A 15,348-nucleotide genomic window follows, 5' to 3' on the forward strand; every position below is an offset into this window, starting at 1 on the left:
AAAACAAAAACAAAACCAGCCCTCAATAAAGCCATACTATGACCCATTTATAGTGGTGGCCCTCTCTCCTCACAACCCTACATCCCCATCACATGACCCTGCCCTAGTAATCATCCTCTAGCAAGCTATTATTATGCATTTTGCAGTGTTTTTTCTTTTCTCCACCCTACTAGGTGGTCAGCTGCACAAGGGCAGGGATTTAATACAGAAGAATGAAAATATCCACAGTAATAATAGGAAACAGGGAGACAGACCTTTTGCAAATAGAAGGATCAAGACATGAAGGACAGGGAAGACATGGGGAAGCAGAGAGGATGTAGAAATAATGGAAATGTGTTATGTACATGCTTCAAATCCCCACAATGAATGTAATCAGTATGTACTGCAAATATGTACCAATAAAATTAGAAAAAGGTAGTCACAGAAGGTGGAGGTGGGAACTGGACCAGTGTTGCCCAAAGAAAAACCCTTTGTAAAAAGAAGACCATCTCATTTGAGAGATACAAATTAAAACAATACTGAGACTTCCTATCACCCCAGAAAGAATGGCTGTTATCAAGAAATCAGTAACAAATGCTAGAGGGCTGTGGGGGAAAAGGAACCTTTCTCCACTGTTGGTAGAAATGAAGACTTTTGCAACTGCTGTGGAAATCAGTGTGGAGATTCTTCAAAAAACTAGGGTTGGAGGTCCCATTCGACCCAGCTATTCCCCTTCTAGGTATGTTCCCAAAAGAATTAAAGACATCATACCACAGTGATACAGGTGTACCCATGTTTATAGCAGAACTGTTTATAATAGCCAGATCTTGGAAACAACTTAAATGCCCCTCAGCTGAAGAATAGATAAAAAAGATGTGGTATTTTTATACAATGGAGAACTACTTAGCCATAGAGAAGGATAAACTGAACACTTTTATAGGTAAATGGATGCAACTTGAAACCATACTCATAATTGAAATAAACCAGACACACATGTATAAGCATCATATTGTCTCCCTAGTATGAAATGAAAGAATAAATAAGATCCAAAATGTACAACACATGTTGTAAAATGGGAGGAATCTTCAAAAAGAAAGAAATTGGGATGAGGGAATGGCAAAAAGGAAAAAGCAGATATGTGTGTGTCTGTATAAGTTACACTAATTTGTCTTAGTTCATTGAAATGAAAGGTTTGTGTTAACACTGTTTGGACAATTAAATGCCAGGATCTTGTACGCTGAGTAACTAAAGATAATAAACAATGTATTAACCATTGTTACCCTCTTTCCTTTTGAAATTTTATTTTTTCTCTCTTAAAAAAGAAGAGATCACCTGAACAAAAACAGACAGAAGTTACAAATGGATAGTAACTGAAGAGAAGAAATGAATCAGGAGTATGCCAGTTCCTACAGACAGCCTTTGCTTTTTGTATTGCTTTGACTTTTAAAAAAGCCATACTTCAGTTATTTTATCATTTAAAAAAATTTTATTGTCATTCATAATCAGATGGCAGTTGGGTACTAGTTTCCATACTTCATACTAGTTATATTCTGCAGAAAATACAATTAGACTAATTCATTAATGATGGTTCAAGCTTTTCCTTATTAATGCAAGAAAACTCACCCACCTTTTTATTCCTTTTAATAAAATGGAAGGTTGCCATGCATTTGACTTCACAGTCTGCAGCAACAGCCTGATAGTCATTCACATTTACTTCATAGAACAACACACTGGAGTACTTTTCAGACAGGGAATGAAAGAAAGGCTTGATCATCTTGCAAGGCCCACACCACGTGGCTGAGAAATCAACTACTACAAGTTTATCTCCTGCACTATTCCAGGCTTGCTGACATCTCTCTTTGCTTTCAATCTGCTGCAACATTCTGGCTGCTGGGGGCCTGACAAGCTACAGAAGCAAGTGGTAGAAGTCACTGGACAGTAGCTCTATTTTATCACTTTTTTTTTTGTGGTACCCAGGATCAAATTCACGACTGCACATTTGCAAGGCAGACGCTTATGCCACTGAGCTAAATCCCCAGCCCCTATTTTATCACTTTAATGACACTAAAGTTAGAAACGAATCTGTAGGGGCTGGGGATTTAGCTCAGCGGCATAAGCGCCTGCCTTGAAAGCAGGCAGTCATGAGTTCGATCCCCGGTACCGATAAAAACAAAAAAGACAAAAAAAAAAAGAAACGAATCTGTAAAATATTATAAAACCCTAAATGTCTGTTTATGAAAAAAGAAAATGTCCACATGAAAATATAGGACTTATAAACAATGAGCAGAGGGGTTAGATGCTTTAGAAGGCCAGGCTATGCAACTTCATGGTATCTTCAGAGGCCATGACCTGGATCCTACACCTCTACCTACCCCCAGATGGGCAACAGCAAAGACCAACAGCCATGGAATGACAGGGTTGTGGTTTATTTATTTATTTATTTTGTCTTTTTGAGGCAAGGTCTCACTATGCGGTTCAGACTGGCCTTGGGCTCACTTTGTAGCCCAAGCTGGTCTTGAACTTGCAATGATTCTCCTGCTTCAGCCTCCCAAGTGCTGGGATTACAGAAGTATGCCACTACGCCCAGCTTAGAGTGTGCAGTTTAACATTCATCTAGAGACATATGTTTTTAATAGTTGTTTTTACTTCTATAAGAAAAAAGGCACAGTTGTCTTCATTTAAACAGAAAATTCCACCCTTACATTCATTTACTCAAGAGCTGCTTCAAGGAAAAGAGAAGCTGCTCCCAGATTGCAGCACTGGCTAGATGGAGGTTCAGTCCTGCAGTTTGCGCTCACATTTCTTCTCCAGATCTGCCATCTCCTTCAGGACCAGAGCAACATTGTATCGCAGCTCCTGGAACTTGGTGATGGGGACCTCAAAACGGTATGCTGATCCATCTGAAAGCTTGAGCTGCATCAGGACACTTGGTTGCAGGGATCGGGCCAGAGCACTTGTGGAGATAGCCACATCTACCCGCCACTGAAAGTCAGCAAGGTGGGGCAGCCAGGCCCCCTGCTGCCCAGCCACAGAGTCAAGGAAGGGGCGCTGGGTCCCAAATACCACACTGGCCAAATCTCCAACCAGGTCTTGAGGGATACCAAGCTCCTGGAGCTGATCCTTAAAGGCATCAGGTTTCAGGCTGGTGGGGGGCAACCTGAGGGCCTGCTGGAGCAATGTGTGTGTTCCAGCAAGCAGAGCACTCAACCGCTCCTCTGATAGATTGGCACTGACACCGAGGCGTTGTACAGCCTCTTGGCAATCCTTCCCCTGAAGGCTGCTGACCACAAGCTTCAGCAATTTTCTGAACATGCTTCTGTCCAGGTCCTCTAGGAGCCGGGCCATTGCTGCCACCTGTGGAGGAAGCTGGGCCCCGGGGAAACTGACCCGGCCACTGTGACTGTCAGCAGGATGATGCAAGTACAGAGCTGCAGCCCCTAAGGCAGACATCACTGCTTCCTCTTCCTTGATCAGCCCAGTATCGAGTCCCAACCTCAGCTGCCTGGGAGGAGAAGGGAGGGAAAAGGCCAGTGACTCCCACTTCCTTAGGGCCTCTAGACTAACAAATGAGGACTGGTGTGCTCCCATATGAAAGACCAATAAGTGAAGGTGTGATGCGCAATAGGTAGGTGGCCCTGGGAAGGGGTAGCAAAGGGGCCTACCTCAAATAGCCCAGAGAATGTGATATCTGAGATGAGTAGGAGTTAACAGGGGAGTGAGCAGGGAAAAAGACCACGGGTAAGTCCTCTAAGTAACAAATGTACAACTAGGAAAATGGACGGGAAGGTGGTGGTGTGTCCAGGACACGGCCCCACACTCAGATCCCGACCCCACACTCGGAACCCTCACAGAATCTCTCAAGAGTTAATTATTCACACCTTATAGATCTGGAAATCAAACCTCCATATGCAAATGCCCAGCCAAGAACGACAGCCCAGAAGCCCCGGTGCTCACAGACCTGTGCAGTCTCTGCAGCGAAGGGGCCAGGATACAGGAGTACGCGCGGCGGTGACCAAACAGGCTGTGATATTACCAGAGGGACTGCGCAGCATCCCCGGGATGGGAGCGATGCGGCCCACAGACCAGGTCACCTACAGCAAGCGGCCCCCAGGGGCACTGCGACTGCCGGAAGTGGACTCTAGCCGAGGAAGCCGCCCAGCGCCACTTCCGATCCGCTCTAGGAACACTGGAGGTCCCTCCTCAGTGGTACGCGGTCCCAGGCCCCGGCCGGAACCGGGCTGATCAGTGTGGGTTTCCTGGTCGCCCAATCCTCTGACACTTAAAAATACTTTTAGGGAAGAAGAGTATCTGAAGCGCTTTTGTTTCGGCGAGGCAGAAGCAGAAACTGTGCCTGACTCGAATGCGACTCATGCCGCGGTTCGCAAACCTGAGACAAGGATGGAATTTCAACAAGCTGAGCTTAAAGATCCGAATTAACATTGACCAGTGTGACCCGGAGGGCAACACTGACCCCAGCCTGTCCCGCGCTCGGTCGCGCTGCAGTCTTCTCGGCGTCCCTGTATGTTAACCGGGCTCCTGTGGGTGACCCTGTTCTTGTTTGACCTACTTTGCTGGACCCAGTTAGAAGCTAAAGGACGGGGGAAAAAAAAAAAAAAATCTAAGGGCAAAACGACGGCCTACTATACACTTTTTTTTTTTTTTTTGAGATTAAAAAAAAGGGTAGAAATAATACAAACTTACAGAAAAACAAACGGTAAGAAATTGCTGGTTGATAAGTTACACATTGTCATCTTAGAAATAGCTGTTCATGTTATAGAATTAAAGTATTTAGAATGACATTCATAAAATGACATTACAAACCCTTCTGCTCTATGATCAAACAAGAGCTTGGTAATATGGTTATCAGTCCTACACATTTGTTTTACTTCTCAAAGAGGGTAAGATTAAACATATCAAAACAGAACATATCAGTTAAAAAGACAATTTAAAGAAATACAGATTTCGTAGCAAGCCCACTGGAGATCTTCATTGTCTATCTAACTGTCTCTAGTGTCTTACAAATACTTGTCCCCATCTTCACCCACCTTATATACTTATTGTATATTATAGAACTAATCAAATCATTGGAGACTTTTTAGGTCCTCAAGTACCAAATTAGGGAAGACAATAGTAACTACCATCGCATCTCTCATTCTCTTTGTGATAGCTGTCCCCATCTCTACATATGCTGAAGTTGAACTCAAGAAACCAGTCTGATGTCATTCTAATCAGCGAACATTAGTATTGCTAGAATTTCTAACATAATGCTACAAAATTAGCCTCGGGTTTCTTAGCATCTCTTCCTCAGAGTATCTGTTCAATACATCTTGCATTATATAATCTGTTCCCGTAAATAATTAAAAAAAAAAAACCCATGTGTGAATTTCTACATATATATCTATACTCTCTGTGTTATAGGGAATACCAAGTCATAGCAAGACAGCAAAACAATTTCCTAGAAAAACATGCAATGGATAAGACATATAAGACCACAATATAGATGATCTTCCGTAGTTACTATGTTTCCTCTTGTTATTTTCAATAGATTTGACCACCACATTGGCTTATTATAGTTAAACAGAGTATCACCTATTTTTATAAAAACTTAACTTTGACAGCATTGTAGGATTTGAGAGCTGTTACTAATTAATACCAGTATGGATATCCTTTACATCTTGTCATCCTCAGAGTAGTTGCCTCTATTTTTAGGGTTGATACTAACAAGCATACCAATTTCAAATAAAATCAGCCATGGCCAACCCATAGTCTTATGATTCAGATTCAATTAAGATCAGTCATAGTAAGACAATGTAAGTATTGTAGGATTTCAGTTTAAGTTAATAGGAAAGTAAGGATAGTTACCATGGTATAACCTGCTATTTTTGGGTCAAGATGTCTGTGCCCTCAAATCTGACATGAGTGGACAGACCAGTATATATTAAATTCAAACTAAATATGTCCATAAGACTACTATGTCTTTTAAATCCTTATATACCATTAACAATGACCTCTGCCTTTTTCTTTTTCTTTTTTATAGAGTTTCAGCGCTGTCTATACTAAAGACTATAGCTTACCGTCTCTGCCTCATGTCTGCTACTCCACTTTTCTGCTATAATTTGTCCACCTTATTCCCTCATTCCACTGTCTGCCCCGTTCACTGAGGCCTCTCTGTCACTGTTGCTGGAATCCTGGTATCTCTTCCTCTCTTTCTCTGTAATGTCCTTTAGCACTCTCTGTAGGGTTGGATTGGTGGCCATGAACTCCCACAGTTCCTCCTTGTCTTGAAAATATCTTATTTTTCCATTAATTTTGAGAGAGAGTTTTGACGGGTATATGAGCTTCGGTTGCATATCATTTTCTTTCAGGACTTGGAATATTTCTCCCCACTCCCTTCTTGACTTAAGAGTTTGTGTTGATAGGTCCGCTGTTATTTTGATAGTTTTCCCGTTGTAAGTAACCTGCATCTTTTCTCTGGCTGCTTTTAATATTCTGTTCTTTTGGTGGATTTCTGGAATCTTTATTATTATATGTCTATGCGTAGATGTTTTGGTTGTAGGTAGCTGGTGTTCTGTATGCCTCTTTTATCTGGATATCATTTCTTTTTGCAATATATGGGAAGTTTTGCTTTAATATATCTGTGAATATTCTTTGTATTTCATTTTTGGTTGCTCCTGCTTCCTCACTCACATTCTTTATTCTTAAGTTATGTATCTTTTTGTCATCTTCTAGTTTTTGAATTGCTTCATTCTGGTTCCTTGTTATTTTTAAGAGGCTTTTTCTTTCACGATCATATGCCATAAATCTCTCTTCAAGTTTCAGAAGGCTGACTTTAGTTTCTGTCAAGGCATTTTGCCAGTGTTCAATGGAGTTTTTAGTTTCCTGGCATTCTCTTTGGATCTGTTTCATGCATTCTAAGTTATGTTTAAATTCTTCAGAAGTTTCTCTTTCTTTTCTGATTTCCTCAGTTCTTCCCTCTGTGTTCTCTTGGGCGGGGCTTGTCATTTCTTTAATTAATCTCTTTATATCTTGCCTCACTTGAATCAGAAGTACAGCTTTAAATTCTTCTATGAGATCATGAAGGTACTTTTTAATTTCGGCTGATGCTGTGTCGAGCAATGGATGGTTATTGTGCTTGTTCACTTCGGTGTTTACTTCTGTTGGGCTTATTTTCTCATGTTGGGCAGCTGGAGATTTTTTTTTATTTTTATCTCTTGTCATGTTTCTGGTTTCTTTCAGACTGTCCTGGGGTTCTCTGGCCCTCTCCGAATTGCTTAGGGCCTTTCAGAAGCGTGCTGACTTGAGTTTTTGCTGTCTTCCCCAATTTGCTGTTATCTGGGGTAGGCTGGGATGCAGGGGTGGTACAGGCTAGTCTCCAGCCTCTGCACCAGTCAATCTGTAAATTAGGCTGTACTTTCTGGATGTCACTGAATTGTGACTATTTTGTATCTGCTTGTTGGGCCCCAAGCAGAGGCTTGGTTTAGCCCCAGTAGCTCCTGACGGTTCTCTTTGTACCAGAAGCAGCTGACTAATGTCACTATGGCACAGGGTCCTGCCCAAATCCCAGCTGTTCTCTTCCAGACCTCTCCGTGACAGGAGCACCATAACAGCAGAACTGCCCAAACTCCTACACTTTAACATATTTCACTGCAGTTTTTAAAAATAGCGTCAATAGACCCATATTATTGAAATGAGTGAATTATGTATGTGTTATTCTTAAACAAAGCTATTTTTAACTGTGAAAAGTAGAGAATGCAAGTTAAGTAAATGGGTAAAAGATTGGAGTAGATATTTAGTCAAGGGTGATATAAAATAGCTAACAAGCATATAAGATGTTTGATATCCTTTATGTTAGAGAAAAAGAAGTTGAAGTTACAGGAAGATATCATTACAAGGCTTATAATAAACCAGATGAGGAGCCACATGCCTGTAATTGCAGCACTCAAAATACTAAGACAAAAGGAACTCCATGAATTCAAGGCCAGCCTGGGCTATACGGCAAGACCCTTCTAAGAATAAAAATAAAAATAAAAATAAAAGCCTGGCTAGTGGCACACACCTGTAATCCCAGTGCTCAGGATGCTGAGACAAGAGGATCACTGCGAATTTGAGACCAGCCTCGGCTACAGTATGCTAAGTTCAAGTCCAGTCAAGACTACATAGTGAGGGCTGGAGATTTAGCTCAGCGGCATAAGCACCTGCCTTGCAAGCAGGCAGTCGTGAGTGATCCCCGGTACCGATAAAAAGGAAAAAGACAAAAAAAAAAAAAAAAAGACTACATAGTGAGACCCTGTCTCAAAAAAACAAAAAACAAAAAAACAACAGCAACAAAATATATATATATATATATATATATATAGAGAGAGAGAGAGAGAGAGAGAGAGAGAGAGAAGAGAGAGAGAGAGAGAGAGAGAGAGAGAGAGAGAGAGAGAGAGAGAGAGAGAGAAAGGAGGAAAGGAAACTTGGTGCTCCCAGAAGACTATGGACTATGGATTTAAACCAGTAAGTGTAGATCTTCAAAGTGATACTGCTCTGCAGGTGGACATTTCTAATGTTCTTAGTGAGAGGGATGAAATAAAACTCACTGTTTGCATAAAGAGTTAATTGTCCAATTTTAAACAAAATGAGTTTTCTGTTATCTGGGTTCATGATGCCTTTGTTGAAAGTTAAGGCTATGCAGTTATATCATCCTGCCAGTACCATCAAGACCTGGGTTTTTTTTTTTTTTTTTTTTTGGTCTTTTTCATTTTTTATCGGTACCAGGGATTGAACTCACGACTGCCTGCTTACAAAGCAGGCGCTTATGCCACTGAGCTAAATCCCCAGCCCCTGAAAGATCTATAATTTTTTTTTTTTTGTCTTTTTCCTTTTTATGGGTACCGGGGATCAAACTCATGACTGCCTGCTTGCAAGGCAGGCGCTTATGCTACTGAGCTAAATCTCCAGCCCCTAAGACCTGGTTTTGATGCTGCAAGGAAAAAGCTACAGAAGCTTGGAGAAGGGTCAGTGACAAAGGAAGAATTCACAAAGATGAAAAAGGAACTGGAAGTGAATATTTGGCAACATTCAAGAAGACAGATATTGTGTTCCTGACTTGTGTGGCAGCACATGCTATTTGAGAAAAGATTTAAATTTCTGTGTCTTCTTAGAATAAAAGCAAAGTTTGAGTGTTCAAGAAAAAAGTTAAAAATAGAAACTTGAAGATTTCTTTAAAAACACAGTCAAATCAGTAGATGGAGTTATTGTTTTAGGATAAGGATACAGATGGTTTCTTACAACATTCCTTTTAAAATATTGTAATCACACCTGCCTTGCAAGCAGGCAATCGTGAGTTCGATCCCCGGTACCTATAAAAATGAAAAAGACAAAAAAAAAAAAATAATAATAATAATAATTAAAAAAAATAAAATATTGTAATCGAGCTCAGGATTTAGCTAAGCAGCACAAGCACCTGTCTGGAAAGCACGAAGTCATGAGTTCAATTCTCAGTGCCAAAAGAAAAATAAAGTTTAGAATATCGTAATCAGGTTAAGGATGTATCTGCTAAATCTGATAGAATGACAAGATGCCATAAAAGTGTTGCAGGCCCGGAACATAGTTCAGTGGCATGGTGCCTGCCTTGCAAGTGCAAGGCCCTGAGTTTGATTCCCGGTGCAAAAAAGTGCTGCAGATGATCACAGTAGAGTTGGTTCTTTGTAATACGCTTTAGAAACTCAGGATTCTACAGAAATATGCAATTCTTCCCTCAAAATTTCGTAACTGTTTGTCAAAACAAGAAACACAGAAGCACAAATGTCTCCTAATGAAGACCTAAAACTTTCTGATGTTTTAGGATGTTACTTAGCAGCTCAGGTTCTCCTCTATCAAAGGTCTCCATCTCTGGTGGATTATGCTAATGAAGCACTGGGTAAAGCCAGTGGAAAACATCAAGATGGTCTGCGGGCTGAAACTTCCCAGAAATCAGGTTGTGAGAGGTTTGAAAAAAATATCTGAATCTGCAAAACAAGAACTTACAGATTTTAAAACAGAGTTTCTACATTAAAAAAAAATAATTAGTGGAACTTGAAGAATTAGAAGCAAGCAAAGGGTAACCTCCAGTGCTTCAGAAGTGCCTGGCAGTGTGACACATAAGCCAGGGAGGCTGCCTGTCTTCAGAAATTATTTTTGTTTTCTTAATTGTTAAGCATTTGTGCTTGCGGGAAACAAACAAAACTGACAAAATGTATCTCCTCTTGCTCTGAGAAGCAGCTGAGGAGTGCTGTGCACCAGGCAGTGCAAGTCTATGGGGTGACACTAAGTCATATTCCCTGGACTGTGCCTGTCAGCGGCACCTCTCTTACTAAGAAGCCCAATGTCTAATCTTAAGTTGTAGAAGTTGGTTTATTTCAAAATAGTATTCCTTGTAGATGCCAATTTATTTCCCTTTAAATATTTTTTGAAGAGTAAATTTTTTCAAAATACATTTATTCAAACAAGGTAAAAATGGCCTTTCTTGCTCCCTGTGAACCAGCATCATGTGCAGGCAGGCCACCACTACCGGAGACAACCAGACTCCAACCTTTTCCTGTGAATCAGTGCCATTTGCAGACTGAAGGAGGAAGAGGACAAGAAGTCACCAAGAAGCAAGCCCTCCCTGAAAACCAGAGCCATGTGCAGGCCACCACTGGGGGGACAGCCAGACCCCTGCCCTTTCTGGTATGTGGGCTGGGAAACAAGAAGAGCCAACATCCCCCTATTCCCATAAGCAACCAGCTGATCCAGAGAAACACAGGCCGAGATGATGCTATATTCAGGTGAAATGCAATTTGATGCTGCGGTGTTTGGGGTTTCACTGACCTTGCGGGTCTGGGGCCTGTGGACTGATCATCTATTCAGAAGATAAAGGTACACAGTGTGGCATCTCCTGAGGATCTCTTTCTGAAGGTGGTAGCCATTGTTAATTCTCTATTATCTCTTTTTGAAGTCCTGTATCATTTTCATTATTTTGTTGGTTGGGTTTTGTTTTGTTTTGTTTGATTTAGTTATATCCAGTGGCAAGGGCAGCTATTTGAAAGATAACAAGATATATTATGGTAGCCATTTTGGATTTACTATTGTCTTGTTTTGAAGTACTTTATTGCATTCTTTGTTTTGTTTTTATTGGTTCTTTTCTGTTCTGTTTTGTTTGATTTTTACTTTGTCTGAACATATCTGTAGCTATTTTGGATACAACAGGAAGCATTTTGATAACCATTGTTGATTTCCTACTGTTCTGGTTTGTCTTGATTGGCTTTATTCTGTTTTATTTTGCTTGGTTTTATTCTTTTTAAAATATAAAAATGGCCTTTCTTGAATTTTTAAAATTTTGTTTTAAAAAGTATTGTATACTCTTAGTTCATCTGATGGAGGCCACAATTAAGTGGCTCTGAGCAGGATTTTAAATTAATCAATTGACTTTCTATATTTACTTGTGAGTCTCCCAAGCCTAGGCCATTTGCTTGGAGAAGGGCAGCAGATTCATAGTAAGCGAACCTGTACCGTTGCAGAAAAATCGGTTTCAAACCAAATGGAAGACTCTTTGTATCAAAGAGTTTGAAGGCAACTTTTATTACATTAGTGCACTGATGGGAATCAATTCCACATCACCAGCCACAAGCCAGCTTAGGGTTCAGTCACTGTATAATTGATTATATGAATTATGCATTACTGGGGCGAGAGATATAGCACCAGCCTGGCAGGAGCAAGGTCCTAAGTTCAATTCCCAGCACCCACAAAAAAAAAAGTCATGCCTTACCAAGCAAGCTAGTTCTAAATAGATTTCTGGGAAGGAAGGGAAGGGGGTTTGAGTGGAGCAAGTAGAGTAAAATGTGACCTTGATTTGGCTAGTATATCCCAAACATGAAGTCCTTGAAACAAGCTGAAAACAATGTGTATTTTTTTTTTTTGTCTTTTTTCCTTTTTATCGGTACCGGGGATCGAACTCACGACTACCTGCTTGCAAGGCAGGCGCTTACGCCACTGAGCTAAATCCCCAGCCCCCAACAATGTGTATTTTTCTAAGTAAGGAAAAACACAGCCTTGCAACTAGACACAGTCTAGTTGGCCTAGCACATTATCAGGGAGAAACAGCTGGGTACAGATAGTTAAGGCTGACTGACTTTAGCAAACTAACTATGTGACAAGCAGCAGAAGCATACTTACAGGCCACTGAATGATTTTTAAGTTTGCTATGAAATATCTATAGGTTTGCTATACTGTAACTGTGTCCTTACATACCTGCCTGTTTTTACTGTAGAGGACATTCTTCCTCAGTCTCCCCAGTTTTTCAGTACTAAGGAGCTAGTAAGGGAAAGTAGCTTTCTAAAGGAATTGGTGGTGCATAGTTTCAAAGCATTCAGACAGGCAAGGCTGATATATTAGCTTATAATATATAATTATATATATTAGCTTGCTGACTTTAGCAAGCTAACTACAAGCAGCAGAAGCATAGTCACAGGCTACTAATTGATTTTTAACTTTGCTGTAAAAAGTCTATAGGTTTACTATTCTATAACTGTCCCCTTACACTATGAATCACTGGTCCCAGGTGAGGCCTCTAGTCACCTGTGAGGCTGTGATGCCTCAAAGGACAAGACAAGGCCACAGCTGAGGACATCGGGCTCTGACCACAGTTAACTAGCTAGAGACTGTAGCGACAGTCATTTCACTGCTGCTGTAACCGTCAACCTGGAGAGAAGACAGGTCTCCTAACTGGCAAAATCTTCTACTTGGGAAAGTCTTTACACTGACTCTCAAGGTCCTGCTGAGTTTCTTGCCCTTATCTCATTATTCCCTTTCTTTGTTTGAAAAGCAAGAAAATATGGGCTACCCAGAGAAGTTCTTTGTCTTAAGCACTAGAGAATCTTGAATTTTACTAAAGGGTTTTGATCCTTCTGGAGCCCAAAATCATACTATTTGTCTTTTTAAAGCTTTTTCTATCTACTTGTTTGGGAGATTGCAGGCCTGATCAGTTCATGATATTCCTTCGTTTCTCCTCTTAAAGCATCTGAATCATTTACTTTTAATTAATGAACTTAGACTTTTTTTGGTTTTTTGTTTTGTTTTTGTACTGGGAATTGAACTCATGACCTTGCGTTTGCCAGGCAGGTGCTTATGCTGTTGAGCTAAATCCCTGGCCCTGAACATAAAAGTTTTGAGCCAGGCTAAGTGTGGTGGCGCACTCCTGTAATCCCAGCACTTGGGAGGCTCAGGCAAGGGGATCACTGCAAGTTCGAGACCAACCTGGGCTACAAAGTGAGCTCAAGGCCAGCCTGAACTGTATGGCAAGAGCCTGTCTCAAGGCCACACTGCAGCTGCCCGCCGGGAAGAGGGAGTTGGGCCGAGCTGGGGGACCCCATTCCAGTCTTGCCAACTGCCCTCTCTCACCCGGGAGGGCACATGGCAGTTGCCCCAACTGAAGGAGGGAACTGGGCCAATCGTGGGGAAACTGCTCTGACCTTGCCTGTGACCTTCTTTTGGCCTGGAGAGCACCAGCACTACTGCCACTGCCTGGAGGAGGGAGCAGCCCTGCTGAGAAGGTTTGAGGCCTACTAGGCCATTGGGGGACCCTCTATCAGCCTGGGGAGCTTTGCCATCCAAGGAGCTGGCTGGTTACACAACATCCAATCCCCGGGAGAGTATGAGATCCTTGCTTTAGGGGGTTGGGGCCCGCTGGGCTTGCAGCCACACTAGATTGGGCTTAGCGGGATTTGGGATTGCCTGGACCACACCAGGTGGCCTTCTTTCCCTCAGGGAAGCTTCGCTGCCCAAGGAGGGAGCTTCACTACCAGAGGAGTCCCAGGAGTCCAGGACATAAGATACAATTTCCAACACGCCCAGGGGAAGCTTTGGAACAACACTTGAAGCACAAAAATATAGGAAAATGACAGAACAAAAGACCAAAATGCAATCTCAAACATCCAGCCCATCCCAAGAAAGCCTAGGAGCCATGTACATAGAAGAAAATACATGCCATATGCCTGAAATAATAGTAACTGAAATAAAGAAGCCTTAAAGGAATTCAAACTAGAAATAATCTCTCAGGTAAAAGAAGAAATGATAAAAGAAATGAAGGAGATGCTGAACATATCTAAAGAAGACGCAGTTAAAAAATTGGAGGAACTAAACAAAAAGATAGAATCCTTGGATGAATAATATAAGAAACAAACAGAATATACAAAGCAGATGCAAAGAGAAACACAGGAAATCAAAAATTCCATTGAAAGTTGTAAAAACTACCTCAATGAATGTGAAGATAGAATTTCAGACCTCAAAGACAAGACTGCAGTCAGTGAACAGGAAAGGAAAGATCTTTTAAAAATAACAAGAAATCAGGAAATAACAATTCAACACCTGCAAGATGACGCAAAGAAAAACAACATAAGGTTGATAGGGGATAAATGAAAAAGAAGGGGACAACATAAAGGATGTCAAGAGGATATTTAGAGAAGTAATACCTGAAAAGTTGCCAAACATGAGATTGGAAACTTATATCAAGATCAATGAATTGGGGCTGGGAGTTTAGCTCAGCGGCATAAGCGCCTGCCTTGCAAGCAGGCAGTCGTGAGTTCTATCCCTGGTACCAATAAAAATGAAAAAGACAAAAAATAAAATAAAATAAAAAGATCAATGATTCATATAGAACTCCAAGTAGCCATAACCAAAATAAAACTACACCCAGACATATAATAATCACCATCCCAGAAATCAAACAAAAGAATAGAATATTAAAAAGCTGTCAGAAAAGACAGATCACCTATAAAGGAAAACCTATCAGAATCACAGCAGACTTCTCAGCACAAACAATAAAGTCAAAAGAGCATGGAGTGAAGTATTTCAGATCCTAAAGGAAAATGATTTGGGTTCTAGACTGATGTACCCTGAAAAACTGTCCTTCAAAATCGATGGAGAAATAAGATACTTCCATGACAAAGAACAGCCGAAAAACTTCATGATCACCAAGCCAACACTGCAAAGAATACTGAAAGATAGTTTAGATACACTTAGGAAAAAACCACTAAACAAAGCAGACAGTTAAACAGAGCAGAAAGATAAAGATGCAACAGCAGAAAGATAACATGTCAACAATAAACCAATATATAACAGTTATAACCATTAATGTAAATGGTCTCAATGCACCAATTAAAAGAAACAGACTGGCATAATGGGTCAGGAAACAAAATCCAACCATATGCTGTCTACAAGAAAGCCATCTAACCCAAAAGGATACTCACAGACTGAAAGTCAAAGCATGGAAAACAATACTTCATGCAACAGGAACACACACACACACAAAAAAAAAGTGGGGGTAGCTACTCTGTTTGCAGATAATGTGAACTTCAATAATGATCAGAA

At 40.9% G+C, this 15,348-nt stretch overlaps 2 protein-coding genes and 1 pseudogene across 2 annotated transcripts; 1 reads left to right on the top strand and 2 right to left on the bottom strand.

Moving 5' to 3' along the window:
* Positions 1–1,442: 1,442 nt before the first annotated feature.
* LOC100713255 (thioredoxin-like) lies at positions 1,443–2,200 on the bottom strand. The gene has a single exon (XM_063231304.1). It carries the CDS (start codon positions 1,859–1,861, stop codon positions 1,550–1,552), a length of 312 nt encoding a protein of 103 aa, XP_063087374.1. The 5' UTR covers positions 1,862–2,200; the 3' UTR covers positions 1,443–1,549.
* Positions 2,201–2,389: 189 nt separating this feature from the next.
* Positions 2,390–4,121, bottom strand: Commd5 (COMM domain containing 5). The gene is made up of 2 exons (XM_005000911.4): positions 3,938–4,121; positions 2,390–3,481 (listed from the first exon to the last, which is right to left on the bottom strand). The coding sequence occupies exon 2, from the start codon at positions 3,427–3,429 to the stop codon at positions 2,755–2,757; it is 675 nt and encodes a 224-aa protein (XP_005000968.1). The 5' UTR covers positions 3,430–3,481; positions 3,938–4,121; the 3' UTR covers positions 2,390–2,754.
* Positions 4,122–8,457: 4,336 nt separating this feature from the next.
* Positions 8,458–10,100, top strand: LOC100713529 (sorting nexin-6-like; annotated as a pseudogene).
* Positions 10,101–15,348: the final 5,248 nt, after the last annotated feature.

This window comes from Cavia porcellus, unplaced genomic scaffold (genome assembly GCF_034190915.1).
Source record: "Cavia porcellus strain 051 isolate PalLab524CR breed Dunkin Hartley unplaced genomic scaffold, mCavPor4.1 scaffold_19, whole genome shotgun sequence".
NCBI classification, from domain to species: Eukaryota; Metazoa; Chordata; class Mammalia; order Rodentia; family Caviidae; genus Cavia; species Cavia porcellus.

Bases quoted from the DNA above. Each gene is read 5' to 3' on its own strand.
- LOC100713255 (XM_063231304.1), bottom strand. From the start codon at position 1,861: ATGTTGCAGCAGATTGAAAGCAAAGAGAGATGTCAGCAAGCCTGGAAT.
- Commd5 (XM_005000911.4), bottom strand. From the start codon at position 3,429: ATGTCTGCCTTAGGGGCTGCAGCTCTGTACTTGCATCATCCTGCTGAC.